The sequence below is a fragment of the Acomys russatus genome, chromosome 5, assembly GCF_903995435.1.
Source record: "Acomys russatus chromosome 5, mAcoRus1.1, whole genome shotgun sequence".
Classification (NCBI taxonomy): Eukaryota; Metazoa; Chordata; class Mammalia; order Rodentia; family Muridae; genus Acomys; species Acomys russatus.
In genome coordinates, this window is record NC_067141.1 from 6,691,722 (window position 1) to 6,708,060 (window position 16,339).

At 44.8% G+C, this 16,339-nt stretch overlaps 1 protein-coding gene across 1 annotated transcript in view; it reads right to left on the bottom strand.

The window, feature by feature from the left end:
• Positions 1 to 16,339, bottom strand: part of Xpo6 (exportin 6) — a 98,468-nt gene that overhangs the window by 17,622 nt on the left and 64,507 nt on the right. Inside the window, exons 10-14 of the mRNA XM_051145203.1 lie at positions 13,033 to 13,141; positions 11,403 to 11,495; positions 9,965 to 10,034; positions 5,517 to 5,676; positions 1,406 to 1,498 (exon numbers count right to left, since the gene is read on the bottom strand). Of these exons, the coding sequence (XP_051001160.1) occupies positions 1,406 to 1,498; positions 5,517 to 5,676; positions 9,965 to 10,034; positions 11,403 to 11,495; positions 13,033 to 13,141 (525 nt within the window). The remainder of the gene's footprint in view (positions 1 to 1,405; positions 1,499 to 5,516; positions 5,677 to 9,964; positions 10,035 to 11,402; positions 11,496 to 13,032; positions 13,142 to 16,339) is intronic.

The following is a 16,339-nucleotide window of genomic DNA, read 5'->3' on the forward strand; positions in this document are numbered from 1 at the left end:
TATCAGATCACATTATAGATGGTTGTGAGCCACCATGTGGTTGCAGAGAATTGAACTCAGGACCTCTGGAAGAACAGTCAGTGCTCTTAACCTTTGCACCATTTCTCCAGCCCAGGGATAAGGTTTCTTTTTTACTTTCAGTCCCAGATGCTGTCTCTTCCAGGTCACTCCCCCATGTACTTCCCCATCTACACACTTTATCCAAGTGTCTTAGAGTCAAGTGTCAAAATAACATGAGATTCTTATTTAATACATAGAAATCTGGCACTGTACCAAATTTAAACCCTGAAGACAGCTGTCTGAGAGCCCTCTATGCTCAAGTTGCTTTACAACGTCTGTTTGCTTTAGACCAGGTGTTGGCATGCTGCTCCCAAGTTCCTTACAACAGCCTTCAAATAAGGACATCCTTTGCCTGAAGACATTTGGTCTTTTGCCCTCAGTTCCTCCAGCAGCAGCTCCAGAACAGCCAAAGTCTTTTGTTACCTTTAACAAGATAATTTCTGTAAAGTCTCTAGATTGCCAGAGGTGGGGGCTGGGGGTTGGGGACAGGGGTAGGGCCCAACTGCCAGGAGAACCAGCCATGTGCTTGGTATGCCAGGACTTTGAGCCACACTCTCGCCTATGGAGAGGGTAAACGGACTGCAAACTTTCCTGATGGTTTAACCATCATAGGCCCCAGGGTAGCAGGTGGGCTGGGTAGCCTCTGAGTCACAGAACACATGCAGGCTCCTGGAGGGGGACTGCCCAGACAACACACAGAAGCTCTGAAGCCCTCACAGATCTTGCTCCACTCATTTCTTAATAAACCTAGATGTGTCTTGTCAAGTTCTGAGACCCACTAGAGCAAACTAACCAAACTTGCTGAGGAAGTTGCAGGCATCAGTCGGGCAGCACAGGAAGCACAGCGGGGGCAGCAATTGGCACTGGAAAGAAGATGCAGAAGGGACACTCCTGCGGACTGAGTCCTCAACATGACGGAACTGAAGTTAATTAAAGGATACTCAGTTTCTGGAGAAAAGCACCCCCCCCATGTTGGAAGAATCTTGTGAGTGTGAGATGGTGTGTTTTCCCCCTATTCACTAACTCTGTCAGCGAATGATCTACACGCAGGGCAAGAGACATGTGGCTCCGGTGCTTCTCTGCCATCTCCACGTAGCTGTCAGCCTCCTCTTCCACCATGGTACTCACCAGTTCCTGACTTCACAGCCTACACTGTTGGCTCCTGCCCCACAGAGCCTCATACCTGCTCTCTCTAGGTCACCAAGACATACATCAATCTGTCTTTCTAGGGTCAGAGGGCATGAGTTTTCCTCTATTTGTGGCAGTCCCTGCTGTTCGTTATATTGAGGTCATCTGGAGGCAGGGCCAACATCTCTCTTGAGAAGGCAGTCACCACTGTACTTACACATCGATGAGGTCGGGTTTCAACACTGATGGCACTGCTGTTTCGATATTGTACAGTTTTATCTGAGATCCGTACAGAGTAACTTTGACCAACCTGTTGACAGAGGAGTGGGTAAGAAAGGACATTAGGCATGAGCACCCAAAACAAAAGGGACAAGTTGCTAAAGCAAAACCCAAGAGCAGACTTTCAGACCAAAACCAACAACAAAGAAGCTCTTCGATTCTTTCCAGAGCTGTGCACTAAGGGCTGTATATTAGAACTCTTTCTAAAGGATCACATCATTTATATTGTCAAAAAAATCTAAAATGACTGCCGGGTTGGCTCAGTGGGTAAAAGCACCTGCCACCAAGCCTGTTCATCTGAGTTTGATACGTGGAATCCACCCAGTAGGGGAGAACTGACTCCCACAAGTTGTCCTTTGACCTATACATACAGGCACACTGGGGCACATTTACATGTGCACACAAAACAAAGAAAAGGCTGGGAAAAAAAAATCTCACCAGAAGAACCTGCTGGCCCACTTTACTCTAGAGATGGGATGGAGTAGGTAGATTACGGAGCATTGCTTTCTCTCCTCTCTACTTCTCTATATTCCTAGATTCTATACTATGAATGTTCAATGTCGTGTGGATGTGTGTATACTTTTCCTTTTTGCGGTGTATTGCTGTGTAGCCTAGACTGGCCTTCAACTTCTGATCCTCTTGCCTCAGCCTCACAAGTGCTGAGATTACTCACATGAGCTATGTCCAGCTATATATAGTATTTTTAGAAGTGAAAGAAAAAATGTTTTAAGGAAGAAAACCTGCTCTTTTGACAATTTATCTAAAGATTGGCATGACAAATTTACAATCATTTCAGTGTTTGCAATGGAGCAATACATAATAAAGAAAAGAGTGAGTGTCTGCTGTAGCATCTCGGATCAGCTCATACCCACCCATCCTCTCTCTCCCTCCTTTCCCTCCTTGTATAATTCTCTCAACTTCATTGGAGATTAGAAATTGTTGATGATAAAATGCTGGAAAAAAGAGGTGAGAAGAGAAAAATCTTTCAAGAGTAAACTGAGAAGCTGGGCATGGTAGTGCATAGCCTTTAATCCCAGCACTAGGGAGGCAGAGGCAGGTGGATTGCTGTGAGTTCGAGGCCAGCCTGGTCTACAGAGTCTAGGACAGCCAAGGCTACACAGAGAAGCCCTGTCTTGAAAAAACAAAACAAAACAACACGAAAGAATAAACTGAGATGTTCACAGTTAAGGAGAAGCGGCCAGGTGTGCTGGTTACTCAAGAACCACTGTGTATGGTGAGCATCAGGCGCAGGAGAGCTCCCTTAGGAAGCAGGAAGGTCCTCTGTCCAGTCCCTTTCTGAGCTGAGTGAGCAGAGCAGCACTGCCTGAGTTCTAGCCACGCCCATACAGAACTCTGCAAGCATACACCTCAACTGAGACAGACTCTACAGCGGTAACTGCTTGGTCCCAGCCAAGGTATAAGACCGGGGGTGGGGGTAGAGGAGTCCTGGGAATCACAAACTCCAAAAGAGCTTAGCACTGAAGAAAGGAAGCCTGTGTTCTGGAAAATGTTCCTCTCAGATGTGTGGACTGCACAACTTTATCCCAAAAGGAATCCATAAATGGATCAAGGGTTGGAAGACAGTGGGAAGGGCACTTTCACAGAGTCAAGAAAGCAAGCATAAGGAGCCAAGTCCTTAACCACGGGTCTTAGGAAGTTCTGCTTTAACAGGACTGAAAACAGCAACTATCAGTGAGCAACACAGCAACGTGAACAGCCAGTGTTAAAATCATGGCTATGTGCATATGCCGTGCAAGAACCAAAGCCATAGATGGGTTCTAGGTACTCCACTCTAGTTTTCTTCATCTTATTCCCTTGAAATAGGATCTCTTGATATACCTATCTAGGCTGGTGCCAACAAGTCTCAACCATCCTCCTGTCTTTGTCCCCCACAGAATAGGAAGCACTCAGGACTACCTGCTAGGCCATCTCCCCAGCCTTCTCCTCTTAGCTCCTTAAAATAGTATCTACACTAAACATATAATTTAATGTATCTGTGTTCAGCAACTGTAATATCAGGTTTTATGTGATCTATGAGAGAACACTGATAATCACACTGGCTAGTTAGATTATGATAGTCTCTCCCCACCCCGTGCCCAGTCCTCCAGACAGGGTTTCTCTGTGCAGCCCTGGCTGTCCTGGAACTCACTCTGTAAACCAGGCTGGCCTCAAACTCAGATATCTGCCTGCCTCTGCCTTCCCAGTGCTGGAATTAAAGGCGTGCACCATCACTTCTTAACGCAGACATCAGCCGTTGCTTAGAAGCACTTAGAAGTGCTAAGCTGTGCAGACAGAAATGTAAGCATAAGGCTTTATGATGACTCAGGCTCTCTGATACGCCATCGCACCACAGCGCTCGTTAAGCAGACCAACATCCATATCTAAATCACTCACTGAACCACATTCAAATACTGGTTATCTATCTTTAAAGGGGGAGATGTATTATTCTATCCTTACTGAGTCATCAGAGGAAATGGGCCTTCCACAGGAAAGAGAAAAATAAGACTCTGTAAGTCGAAATTTCATAATTGAGAAAAGGCCTGGAATCTGGACTCTTAAAATCCTAAGTTCCCTATCATGAACACATGAACCAAAGTAACCACTACCACATCTACTCAGAAGCAAAACACAATACTCACCTCTCAAAGTATAAGATGAAACGAGACAGTAGAAAACTTATAAAATTTTCTTATTACTACTACTATTATTAATTTTAACTTTGTTCTTAAGGGATTTAAAACTCTCAGTTATCTTTGGGTTTAACTTAAGATGTAAATTTTTCTTAAAGTTTGATATAAGGGGGCATCATGGCAGAAGCCTTTTAACTTCCAGCTCTCAGGAGGCAGAGGCAGAGGTAAGTGGATCTGTATGAGCTGGAGGCCAGCCTGGCTACACAGTGGGACCCTGCCTCAAATAAACAAAGGAAATAAGAAATTTGGTTGGCAAGTTAACTCAGTTCTTGGAGTTGTTTCCCTGCATGTTACGAATGATGAGACCACCACATGAATTAAAGCATCAGGCTCTGGGCTTCGGGATGTACACGCACCTACTCAGCTGTGAATTCAACTCTTCCACCTGACCTTCAATGTCCAAATGTTTAGGGGGAAGGATTGGGTAGTTGAACAGCATGTTTCCCAACAAACAGCTGCATTTCTCTCCAAGGACCCAAACTCTAGCCAGAACTGTAGATTGCCCAACTTTCTGAGGAACCTGATTAGAGTGGACAAGCCATGAAAAGCCAATACCTCCAACATCTCCTGCCCACATGGAAAGAGATGCTGTTGTCTAGTGAAGTCTCCCCTTCCTCTCCCTCTCTCATGTAGGAATGTGTACATGCACATGTATAAAGTCACATGTATGAGTTATCTGTCCATGTGGACGACGAAAGGACAACTTGGGTGTTATTTCTCAGGTACTTAACCTTTTTCCTCTTTTCTTCCGTCCTTCCTTCCTTCCCTGTCTTTCTTTCTTTCTTTGTGGGAAGCCCACTGACTTTGGCCAGCAGGCTTCGGGGATCAGACTGTCTCTGCTTCCCCCAAAGCTGGGATTACAAGTACATGTCACTGTGCCTCGAATTTTTTTTCCCCTTTCTTTTTGTTGTTGTTGTTTTATCTTGGAGCTGAGGATCAAGCTTAGGTCCCTCTTGCAAGGTGTTTTCCTGGCCCCCAGTAGGGCTTTCTTGACATTGCTTTATCCTGTCAGAAAAGACCTGGGCCTTTACCATGGCTCAATTTTTCTAAGTCCAATACCATTTTTACAGCAATACACAAAGTTGTCACTGAAGTAACAGCGTGGCTTATGTTTACTGTTTGCTCTGTGTTATATACCACACTAAGAGCCTTATTTAATTCTCACATTAAAACTACAAGAAACCTTTCCCACTGTTTTACAGATGAGGGCCTCAAAGCTCAGTACAGCAAATGCCATCTGTTCCGTATTAACCTGGACATGGCGGAACAGACAGAGGACACATGATGGGCTGCATGCTGCCCTCCCATAAAAAGGAAAGCTGAACCCTGAAGGAGGGCTGCATGGCACAGCCAGCCTACCTCTCCACAACTGAGAGAGCATCATTGAACCTTGCGGCAAACACATCCCCGGTGAAGTATTCAGCTAAACGGCCCACAGCCTGCAGCAGGGAGCTCAAGTCTCGCAGAGAGCAGTGCAAGCGCCGGCAGTCATTCTCCGCTGTGATGTTCAGCCTGTGTCCTAGAACATAACATCTCTTAGTTTCCCAGAGAACAAGCTTTAGTTCTAATAAACAACTATTGCAAAAAAGCCGAATAAGACAAACTAATGTTCCAACCACAGAAATCTTCAGTTGCTTCCCAGTACAGAACTGGACATCTGGGCACAGCCTCCAAGTACAACTTCACCTATATTGCTCCAGGGACCCAGGGCAAGGACAGACAAGCTGGTGCATCCCTGCTCTGGCTCCTTTTGATACTGGTACAGTGAGGACATTACTGATCAACACAAAAAGATGTGGAAATGGGCAAGGAGTCCAGTAAGTAACACGCCCACTGCGATCCTATGTCCAGGGCAGAGCTTGTGCGCTGTGAGCTCTGTTATTCCAGCCTTGCTGTCCATGCACATGGCTATCTCAGAATGAACGTCTTTCAAGCTCACAGACTTACTCTGTTAAAAATGAACTAGGGTGTGCTCCTGCATTCCTGCAGGCTTTAGGTCAGCACAACAGGGTGAAAGGGCACAATACTCAGGTACAGTAGACAGTCCCTCTGCTTTCCCACTGTGAGTACCATCAACCCTCCCAAACTTGTCTCTTCAACCTTAAAACGGGAAAAATGCTATCACCTGATTCACTATAGGACAGAATGCATTAAGCCCTACAACTTATAGGGCATTGTTAAATTTTATAATTATTATGGATCACAAAGAACCAAAAATTTCTTAAGTCCTGAAACTTTCTTACTTTTCAGCATCCATCCAAACCTACTAATATAATGCTGGGCCGAAGGACAAGGTACTCTCAATTTAGTCACTCCGTGTCTTGTGGGCCTTCACAGATAATTCACAAAACCAGAAGACAGTCAGGGTTTTCAATCTGGAGAAAGACCAGAGTCTGATCAAGTGCTTACCGCACACAGGAGACACGTCAGGCAGGAAGCCAATAGCTAAGACCCAGCCTTGGGCACCTGCAGACCCCACCTCCCTTAGCACTTCTCCCATGTGCCTCCCACAGGCACGCCAGGCTGTCATCATCTATCATCAAACTTCCTCCCTAGGTGCTGGCTCTACTACCGGCTGTTGTTTCCTTTGTGTGGGGCTATGCCCAACAGCCAGCATGGCCGCTCATCAGAGTAAGCAGCAGAACGACCTCCTGCTGTGTGTTTGGACCTTCTCCTAAACTCAGGTTGCCAAGAAGACCTTCCTGCGCTGTCCCTCTCCTGGGGATCCTCACCAATACTATCATGGGATGCCCTTGAAGCATGCCTGCATCTGTCTAGTCACATGCACAGCACCATGAATAAAAAACTGCCCAGACAGGCTGTGTATGTATTTCATACTTTGTGCTTGAATAAAATTGCTGACACTTAACCATTTTAGACTGACTAAAACTAATTCTGTTTAGTTGAATCAAAACTAATTCTGCTTAGTTGCATCAAAGGTTCACAGCAGTCAAAACTGTAGATGAAATTTTCCTGAGCCATCTACAAGGCAGACAAACTCAGAAACAGGAAATATCCCACATTAAATTCTCCAGCCCTGCTCCCTTCCTCTAGGAAACCTGACTCCCCACCACAGACACCTACACAGCTCTAAGGGTAAGGGACAACTGTGCTCAGTGACTCGTGTTCTTATTTGGCCAAGCCTTGGTCATTGGCCATCTTCCTCCCTGTCACTCCACAACCATCTGCAAGCCCATCTCCTTATTGACCCTAGATCCCTCATAGCAACTGCAACCAGTAGCAGAACACGACTGCCTGTCAAGCAGAATCTTTAGACGGAAATCCTGCTACAATCAGCATTAAAGAAGCTTTTCAAATACCCTCTCCCCAGGAAACCAAGATACCATGACACAGTCTGAAAAGCAGCTTCCTTGGCCAAGAGGCATAAACATGAGCATCTAAGGCATTCCACTCTGAGAGAACACGCCAATGAGAAGACAGCCTCACTCAACAAAGACATAAAATTAAAGCTTTTCTACCCTGTAAGTGAAACAAACTCTCAGGGAGGAGAGATTGGGCGGCTAACAAAAGTTGAGCTAAGGGAAAATCTCAATGAGGAATAGCAAGAGCCAAATATAAAACAAGTATGGCAACAGCCAAGGAGAGCGTCTCAGTCCACAGACAGGTCAGTGAGAATAAAAGCTGACCTGTCAGGGGCACAAGGCACATAGCAGTTGATACAGGCATGGGTCTTGTTTTGTTTGGTTTTTTCTTTTGTTTTCTTTTGTTTTGTTTTTAAGCCAAGCACTGTGCCCAGTGTGAGTGTACACTGGTGGGAAAGGGGACGCCCTTGAGCTGTACAGCAACTCCACTGATCCTGTTACAAATCAGAGTCAAATAAAGGGGAAATTGTCCCTGACTCCCTACTACTCCTGACACTGAAGAACTTAGGCTCTCCAAAGGGGTGATACGAATGAGAGGAAAGAGCCACAACCCACTGAGGAAGAAGCAGGAATGCTTCTTGAGGAAGCAAATAACCATGGAAACCAGAGAACAAACTGTTCAACATTTTCAAGTTTTCAGTAGCTTTTGCACTGGGCTTCAAAGACACTAAGGCATGGAAGAATGCTTCATCGTGGACAAGAATTAAGCCATCACTTTAATGCCTGCGATGCTTTGCCACTAGAGTGTGTATGCAGAATGAAGGAGATAATTACCTACAAGAGCCAAGCGCTCTGGGAAACTGGAAGGAGGTGGGCGTCAGCGAGGGCAGGGAAACATAAGGTTGCCTTCTGCAGTGGGCAGCTGAATGTCAGCAGTCTCAGAAAAGGATTCAAACCCATGCTCACATTTACCCAGAGACAAAAGTCAACGACATACAGGCGTGGTGGAGGCACGCCTTAAACCCAGCCTTCAGGAGGCAAAGCCAGGCCGGTCTCTGTGAGTTCTAAGAAAGCTTGGTCTACGCAGCAAGTTTGTGGCCTGCCAGGGCTACAAAGTGATAAACCACCATCACCAAAAAGCCAGCTACAACACTGAATTGACCTTAAGAGTCAATGGGGGAGGGCAGGATACACTTTTTTTCTTTTGTTTGGTTTCTCTGTGTAGCCTTGGCTGTCCTGGACTCTCTTTGTAGACCATGCTGGCCTCGAACTCACAGAGATCACCTGCTTCTGCCTGCACAAGTGCTGGGATAAAAGGCGTGTGCCACCATGCACAGTGCAGGATACACTTTAAAAAAATAGATCAAAGGTAACATTCTTAGGGCCTAGAATACAATTTTACTTGTAATGGCCCTCAAGGAGAGACCACCATTCTGAGCATCTAGCATTTCTGTAACAAATAATCTTCATGAGTGCAAACACTCAGGTTTGTTTTGCAAAGTGTCTTCTCTAAGTTTCTATAAGCTGTTTTTACCCAGGCTACAGAGCCAGAGCTTGTGCTTAAGGCATGCCAAGTTCTATCAGCCTCCTGGGGTACAACGAATAACAAATAGTCATGGAAATAAGCTGTTACAGACCACCAAGAAGGGCAGCTCAGTGCCAGGCCTGACAAGAGGCTGCAGGTTAGGTCAGCCTGCAGGGAACTGCTCAAGAGCAGTACACAGTGGGATAAAAGGGGCAGGGTGGAGTGATGCACAGACTGAGGTTACTGGTATTTTCATCTGGCAAAAATTAATGTCAGGTTATGGCATCTTTCCATCATTCCTTATTATGCCTAATCTTGCTCTTAGCACAAGCCAGCTATGTGGGCTGTGATTTACCACAGAGAGGTAAATCAACCTCTCTGATGAGCACTGTCCTCTTCTGTAAAGTACTGGTAACTGGTAACATCACTTCTATCCTCCGGCACAGAGGAGAAAATGGACCACACAGCAGACCTCATAGTACCTGGTGTACAATGAGTGTTCTACAAAGAGGCTGTGATTATCATCAGCAAAGTAACAAGTACCAACCCTCCACTCCAACCTGAGACACCAAATCCTTTGCATCAGTCTGTGGGCAGAGCCTCCTGCAGACTACTCACAGCAGGAGAGCTCCCGAATCAACGGAGCTGCTACTCTGGTTGCCTCATTCCACAAGCCAGAGGTAGACGCTGCCCTAGTGAAAGGCCACAGCCATTTGCTTTCAGCACACTTGCAGTTTTAAAGGATGTGAGAAAACACTCCAGGGCTTTGGTCTTTGCCCTGATTTGATCCCCCCTGTAGCTTCTTTGCAGCAGGAGGAACTTTTAAAACTTGCACTTGGATGCTGAAGAGCTGTGGGGAGAGGCTGCACAAGCAGATGGTGTCGCTATAGCAGAAGCAGCGACCAGGAGCTGTCAGTCCAATTCTTTAATGCTAAATTTGAACGTAAAGACCAATTTACCTGACCCCGAAGTAACTACAAATTGCTGTAATCCCAAGTAAACTTCTAAATTGTCCTGAAGAACTGGGAACTGAAAACAAAGAGACAAAGTTTAAGACAAAACTCATAAATGCAAGTTTTGATACTATTTTTAACACTAAAGTATTAAGTGCCTATGGGGAGAAGGACAGGTTGGCAACTTCCCTTTACAGGTGCTAAGCGCAGCTCCTTTCAGTGCCCTCCCCAATCCTACAGATAAAACCTACTAGAACCAGAACAACAAAGAAATCAATGTCAGTCTCACTGCTTTAAAAGCCATAGCGAAATACTCTGGGCATGACTATGAATAGTCCTAGAAAGGGCTGTCAGCCCTACAACACCCGCAACTTCAAGAGTTGGGTCATCCTCAAGTCTGAGACGGTCCCTGACTTTGTAAGGAATGTCAGGTATGTCTTACTTATGTGCATGGCAAAGAAAAAAGGCAGGCCCAATTATTTGGGTATAAGTTTCCCTTGCTCACTGTACCGACAAGGACTTCATAGTGGCCCCTTTCTTTCCTGGGCTGCTACTCACTGTTTAGATAAGTCAAGACTTAAACATGCCTAAGAAAAGGCGGTAGCAAAGTGAACTGTTGCTTCCTATGAGAGAATGCCAAGTAGTGGCTTGCAGTTGTTACACACAGAAGCTGACTACTGGAATCCAGCACATAAACACAGGCAGAGAGACTTAGCAATCTGTCCATAGTGAGAATGACACAGGCTAATCTTTTATCAGTGCAACTTCTTCAAGTAACACGTCTATTGGCTGGCTGCCTCCCAGCTACTAATAAAAACATGAAGACATTTCTACAATTCATACTGTATCTAAGACTAAACAGTACTTCCAAAAGTTGGGAAAAAATGGTTCCTGAAAATGTTAACAATAAATTTGAAAGTTGGTTTATTGTAAATTAGTCTCTGAAATAAACAAATAAGCGCTAGGGATTCAGCTGGTGAACTGCTTGCCCCACAAACAAGAAGACATGAGTTTAATCTCTAGAAACCACGTTAAATAAAGGTGTGTGTGCTGGCACAGTTCTTGTACTCCCAGCACTGGGAAGGCAGAGAAAAGAGGGCCTCTGTGACTTGCAGTCAGCATAGCTTATTTGGTGAGTTACAGGTCAATAAGTATTGTCTTTTAAAAAACAGGGTAGATAGATGGCACCTAAGGAACATCACATGAGGCTGACCTACACACACATATAGGTAACAGACAGAAAACAAACACACACACACACACACACACACACACACACACACACAGAGAGAGAGAGAGAGAGAGAGAGAGAGAGAGAGAGAGAGAGAGAGAGAGAGAAAATAATGTATAGATACTGGGAGAGAAGAAAGACAGAAAAGTACAGAAGTCATGCTTATGAGCCAGGAACCAATTATATTGACTTTCCCTTCAAATGGTGAGTTACCAGAGTTGAGAAGGCATGTGTGGGAAGGAGCTCCATCACTTTGGCCACTACCTCCAAGCTCTGGCGTAAGTACCGCTGCCACTCCGTCTGCTGCTGTAGGGGAAACCAAGATATATTAGCTCTCCCAGACAAGCAACCCTGTCCTCTTCATCGCCACCCTCTCTTTAGCCTTAATACTATTCTCAGATGTTAAATTTTGAGAAAAAAGGAAATAATGGAACCAGGAATTTGGAACTATTTTAGCTAATTTCCTAATAAGCTACTTCTTCAGAAAGCAAGTAATTCACAGGATCTCAGAGAGCCATATGTGAAAAGTTTGAGGGCTTTCCTTTATCCCACTGATAGGGATTAGTTACTTCTTTACATACAGCTGACTCAAGGAGCACCATTCAAGTCTAAGTTCATAGGCTGCATCAGTGTTCCAAGGACCAGCCACTAACACAAGTTTTGGTCCCATCTCAAACTCCCAGAATCCAGGCGGATCGCTGTGAGTTCGAGGCCAGCCTGGTCTACAAAGAGAGTTCCAGGACAGCCAGAGCTACATAGAGAAAGCCTGTCTTGAAAAACAGAACAAAAAACAAAATCAAATCAAACCCCCAGAATCAGGATGTTTCAACAAGCTGTTGTAGAGATTCTTAGCAGAGTTAAAGGTGAGAAAACCCCGGCCTCAGTCAGTCAACAGCACAACTCTCCCTTCCACAGTGTGTTGTCTCATGTAACTGTCAACACAAGTCAGCATATTTCTATTGTGGAGATGAGAGAACCAAGGCTTATAAAAACTGAAAACTAGCCAGGCATGGAGGTACACACCTTTCACTTAGGGAGGCAGAGGCAGGCAGATTGCTGTGAGTTTGAGGCCAGCTTGGTCTACAAAGTGAGTCCAGGACAGCCAAGGCCTCACAGAGAAACCCTGTCTCAAAAACAAAAAACAAAACAAAACAAAACAAAAACCCCAACCAAACCAAAAACAAAAAACAAAACAAAAACTAAAAACTACATGTCCTTTGTGCCCAAAGCTACGGAGATTCAAATGTAAGCCATCTGGTTCTAAATAGAGTGCCTTTTTATTATTCTAAGAATCTACTCTCAAGGGAATGATCATAGGCACCAGGCGCTCTGATTTTGGGCATACTAGACCTATTTTTTAAGTGGCTGGCAGTTAGGAGGAAACAAGCACTAGAGTTGTACCCCTAAAAATATTTTTCTTTTTTATGTTGGACAGACCAACAGCAATATATTCAAGCTTATGCCAGGCAGTGGTGGTGCATACCTTTAATCCCGGCACTTAGGAGACAGAAGTAGGCAGATCTCTGAGTTCAAGGCCAGCCTGGGTCACATAGTAAGTTACAGGACAGCCATGGCTAAACAGGGAAACCCTGTCTCAAAAAAACAAACAAAACAAAACTCAAAAAAACAAAAACTCCATCTTATATGCCTAACACAGACTGTCATTCCAGCTTTCTCATTTGAGCACCTCTTGAACTATTCCTGCCAGTATCTAACTAGGTAGATAAGAGAGTAGAGGCCGGGAGCACGGCATTCTCATTAAAGCGTTTCTCACGCACATCTGGTCTGTGAGGTAAAAAGAAGCAATGAGACGAGACAGGCCAGCGGAGAGCAGCGCTCTTACGTCATCATCCAGAGTCTCGTCATCCAGCTCCTCCAGCTGGGCCTGGTTGTATCTAAACTGGATTCGATTCAACACCTCTGTGAGCAGGAGAACCAGCGCATCTTCGTACCTAGGAGGGAAGATTCACCATCAGGTGGAAGGATATGGCCAGGCCTCAGTAGCATGCACCTTGGATGCCTGAAGTCCTGGTGCTTTGTTTCTGAGCTGGCATAAATAAGTGTATATGAGAGAAGCAGGTACCTTGCTATTTGCATCACACATCTTTTTGGTGGACTCACTTTTACAGTTAAGGCAGTTACCAGCTCGTGTGGTTGTTGTTTGAATGAAATATAATTTTCAATCCTTTGACTTTCAATATATCTTTATTTGAATCTAAAGTGAGTTTCTTGGTAACTGGATCGTGGATTTTCAAGTCCATTCTGCCCATCTTGTTTTTTAACAACAGAATTTAATCCATTATATATCGTTATCAATACAGCAAGGCTTATCTTTATGTCATATGTCCCTCAATTACTACCTTCTTTTGTGTCAAAAAAAAAAAATTTCTAGTATAGCATTTTAAATGATGTCTTTTATTTTACTCCAAAATTTTAAGTGTGTGTGTGTGTGTGTGTGTGTGTGTTGGTTGTAAATCATTTCCATAGGGACTACAGTATTGTATATGAATATCAATGAGTAATGCTTTGGAGGGGGGACTCAAAACACGGTTTCCCTGTGTAGCCTTGTAGAAGCAGGCTAGTCTTGAACTTAGAGATCCACCTGCCTCTACCTCAAGTGCAGGGACTATAGGCGTGTGTCACCACACCCAGATTAACACCATCACCCATATTTTCCTGATGAGAAAACTATAATTAAATTGCTCAAGATTAACAAATCTAGCTATCTTGAAACCAGGGCTCCCTAACTCATATCTCATGTTCTCTCTACATATATAAATTAGCAGTGGCTTTCAGCCAAACCCAAAACTCAATCTTCAATTAATTTTAAGATCACTTAAAAGGACTTGAAGAAATCATAAACCTATAGTTTGTATCTAAAAGTAATTTTCAAAGAAATGTCTCAAGCCCTACATCTGGCTACTTTCCACAATAAAAGCCTAGCACAGAAGATACTGCGTTATTACAGAATACCTGGTATCACATGGGCCCCAAACCACTTTTTTTCTCACCTTTTTTTTAGGGGGGGGGGGCGGTTGGAGGGGGCATTGTTTTGTTTGTTTTTCCAAGACAGGGTTTCTCTGTTTTAGCCCTGGCTGGCCTCCAACTCACAGCAATCCACCTGCCTCTGCCTCCCAAGTGCTAGGATTAAAGGCGTGCACCACCACCACCTGGCTCAACCGCTTATTTTTAAGAACAGATTACGCTGCCTAAATGCTTGCCTTTCCTGAGGCAAAAGCTTCTAAGAACAGTTAAGATACTGTTCCTGTTTGTAAGCAATGTGAACTGGGGCTGAGCCTCTATAGAGCATACTTCTGGGCCTATGAGACTCTGCCGCAGGGATGCTAGAGGAAGCCTGCAAGAAGGTGAAGGGTTTCGTCTTTCCATGGGCTTGCTCTCTGGCGATGCTGCCCAGCATCAGCTATGCCCCCACCCCGCTTCCAACTTCACTCTACATGCCTGGCACCTATCTCACTCACTACTCAGTGGGTCAGGAGCTCCTGAAGGAACCATGAATGCCAGCTTCCTAGGCCTCGTCAGAGCACCTGGGACAAAGGATGTGGTCTACTCTTTAGAAAGCTACCAACTACATGGAACTTACTTAACTCACTGGTCCCCTTCCTCTGCCCCTGGCTTAGTGGTAGAGCTGCTTCCTGTATTATCAACTGTGTTGCCTCTCTCATTGCTTTCTTAGCCTTCTAACACTATTTAATCAACTGTCTACATTAAAGTAAGCATGGTTTCCTGGTAGTAGCCTAAACCAATTTACCACCATATGCCAAGAGAGCCAAACTTGAAAGAAGTAAACCAAGGTCAACAACTATAGTCCATCTAGTCCAAAGCATTACCAGCCACAGAGATACTCTGCAGCCCTAACAATCCTCCTGGGCTATGACATTTAATTAGATGGGTACACAGCTCATTTCCTACCTATGGGCAGGCACTACTCCCTCCCCACAAGACTGCACCATTGTTTTTAAGTGATTTAATATTACAGCGAGCACCCGACCTGGAATAGAATAGCCACTGAGTATAGCCCAGAAAAGTATACTAGATGGGGAAATTACTGATAAAATTTACAACAAGGTGGGGGGGGGGGGGTGGAATCCCACTTGAGTGGATGTCCAGGAAGGTAACAACACTCAGGCCTAAGCTCATTCCCTGCTATTTTCCTGTGACATAATCTATAATATAGTGGGTGTTTTGCTATACATTATTATGTCTGATCAAAACATTCTCACAGGCAGAAAGAAAATCCCTTTCAGACTAGAACACAGATTTTACCACTGCCCAGATAAAATGGAATTCCAAGACTGTACATAAAAGAGAACTCTAAACGAGACCAAAGCGTCACTGGCAGTTGGCAATTCCACATGCAAAAGTCCTGTAGTACTTAGAAATTAAACTCCATCAGGAACTGTGCTAAAGGCACACAAGTAAATCTCCCAAAGTGCGTGGTGGGTGTCACAGAGGCATGTGGATACGACAGAGACCCCAGCCGCTTCTCTGTACCTATTCCCTGACACTACTCCCGCCCTAAGTAAGTGAACAATGGCATTGAGAACAGCTAAAACACCACATTTCCCAATAGACAAAAAGATAGTTTAAAAAAAAAATGACTGACATGGGTGTACTAGCTAATTTTTATGTCAATTTGATAGACTAGAGTCATTTGAGAGAACCTTAAGTGAGAAAATCTCCCCACCAGATCGGTCTGTAGGGAAAGCCTATGAGTATTTTATCAGTGATTGATGCTGGGTGGCCCAGGTCACTGTGGGTGGTACCACCCATGGCAGGTGGCTGTGGGAAGCATGCTAAGCAAGTCATGAGAGCAAGCCAGTAAGCAGCATTTCTCCATGAGGTCTGCATCAGCTCCTGCCCAGCGTGATGGACTGTGATATGGAACTATAAATGAAAAGACCTTTTCCTCCAAGCTGCTCTTGATCATGCTGTCTTAGCCAGAGAACCCTGACTAAGGCAGCAGGGCTCCTAGGAAAGTTCATTTGCCTATCCTCTCCACTTCTCATTCTCGGTCTGAGTCCCGGATGCTGGGACTGTAGACTCCCTCCAACTGCCTTTCCCATGAGAAAGACTGCCAGCAGGTGGCAATGTCAAGTAAATTGCTAGAAACTAACTGTGTCTATGTGAAA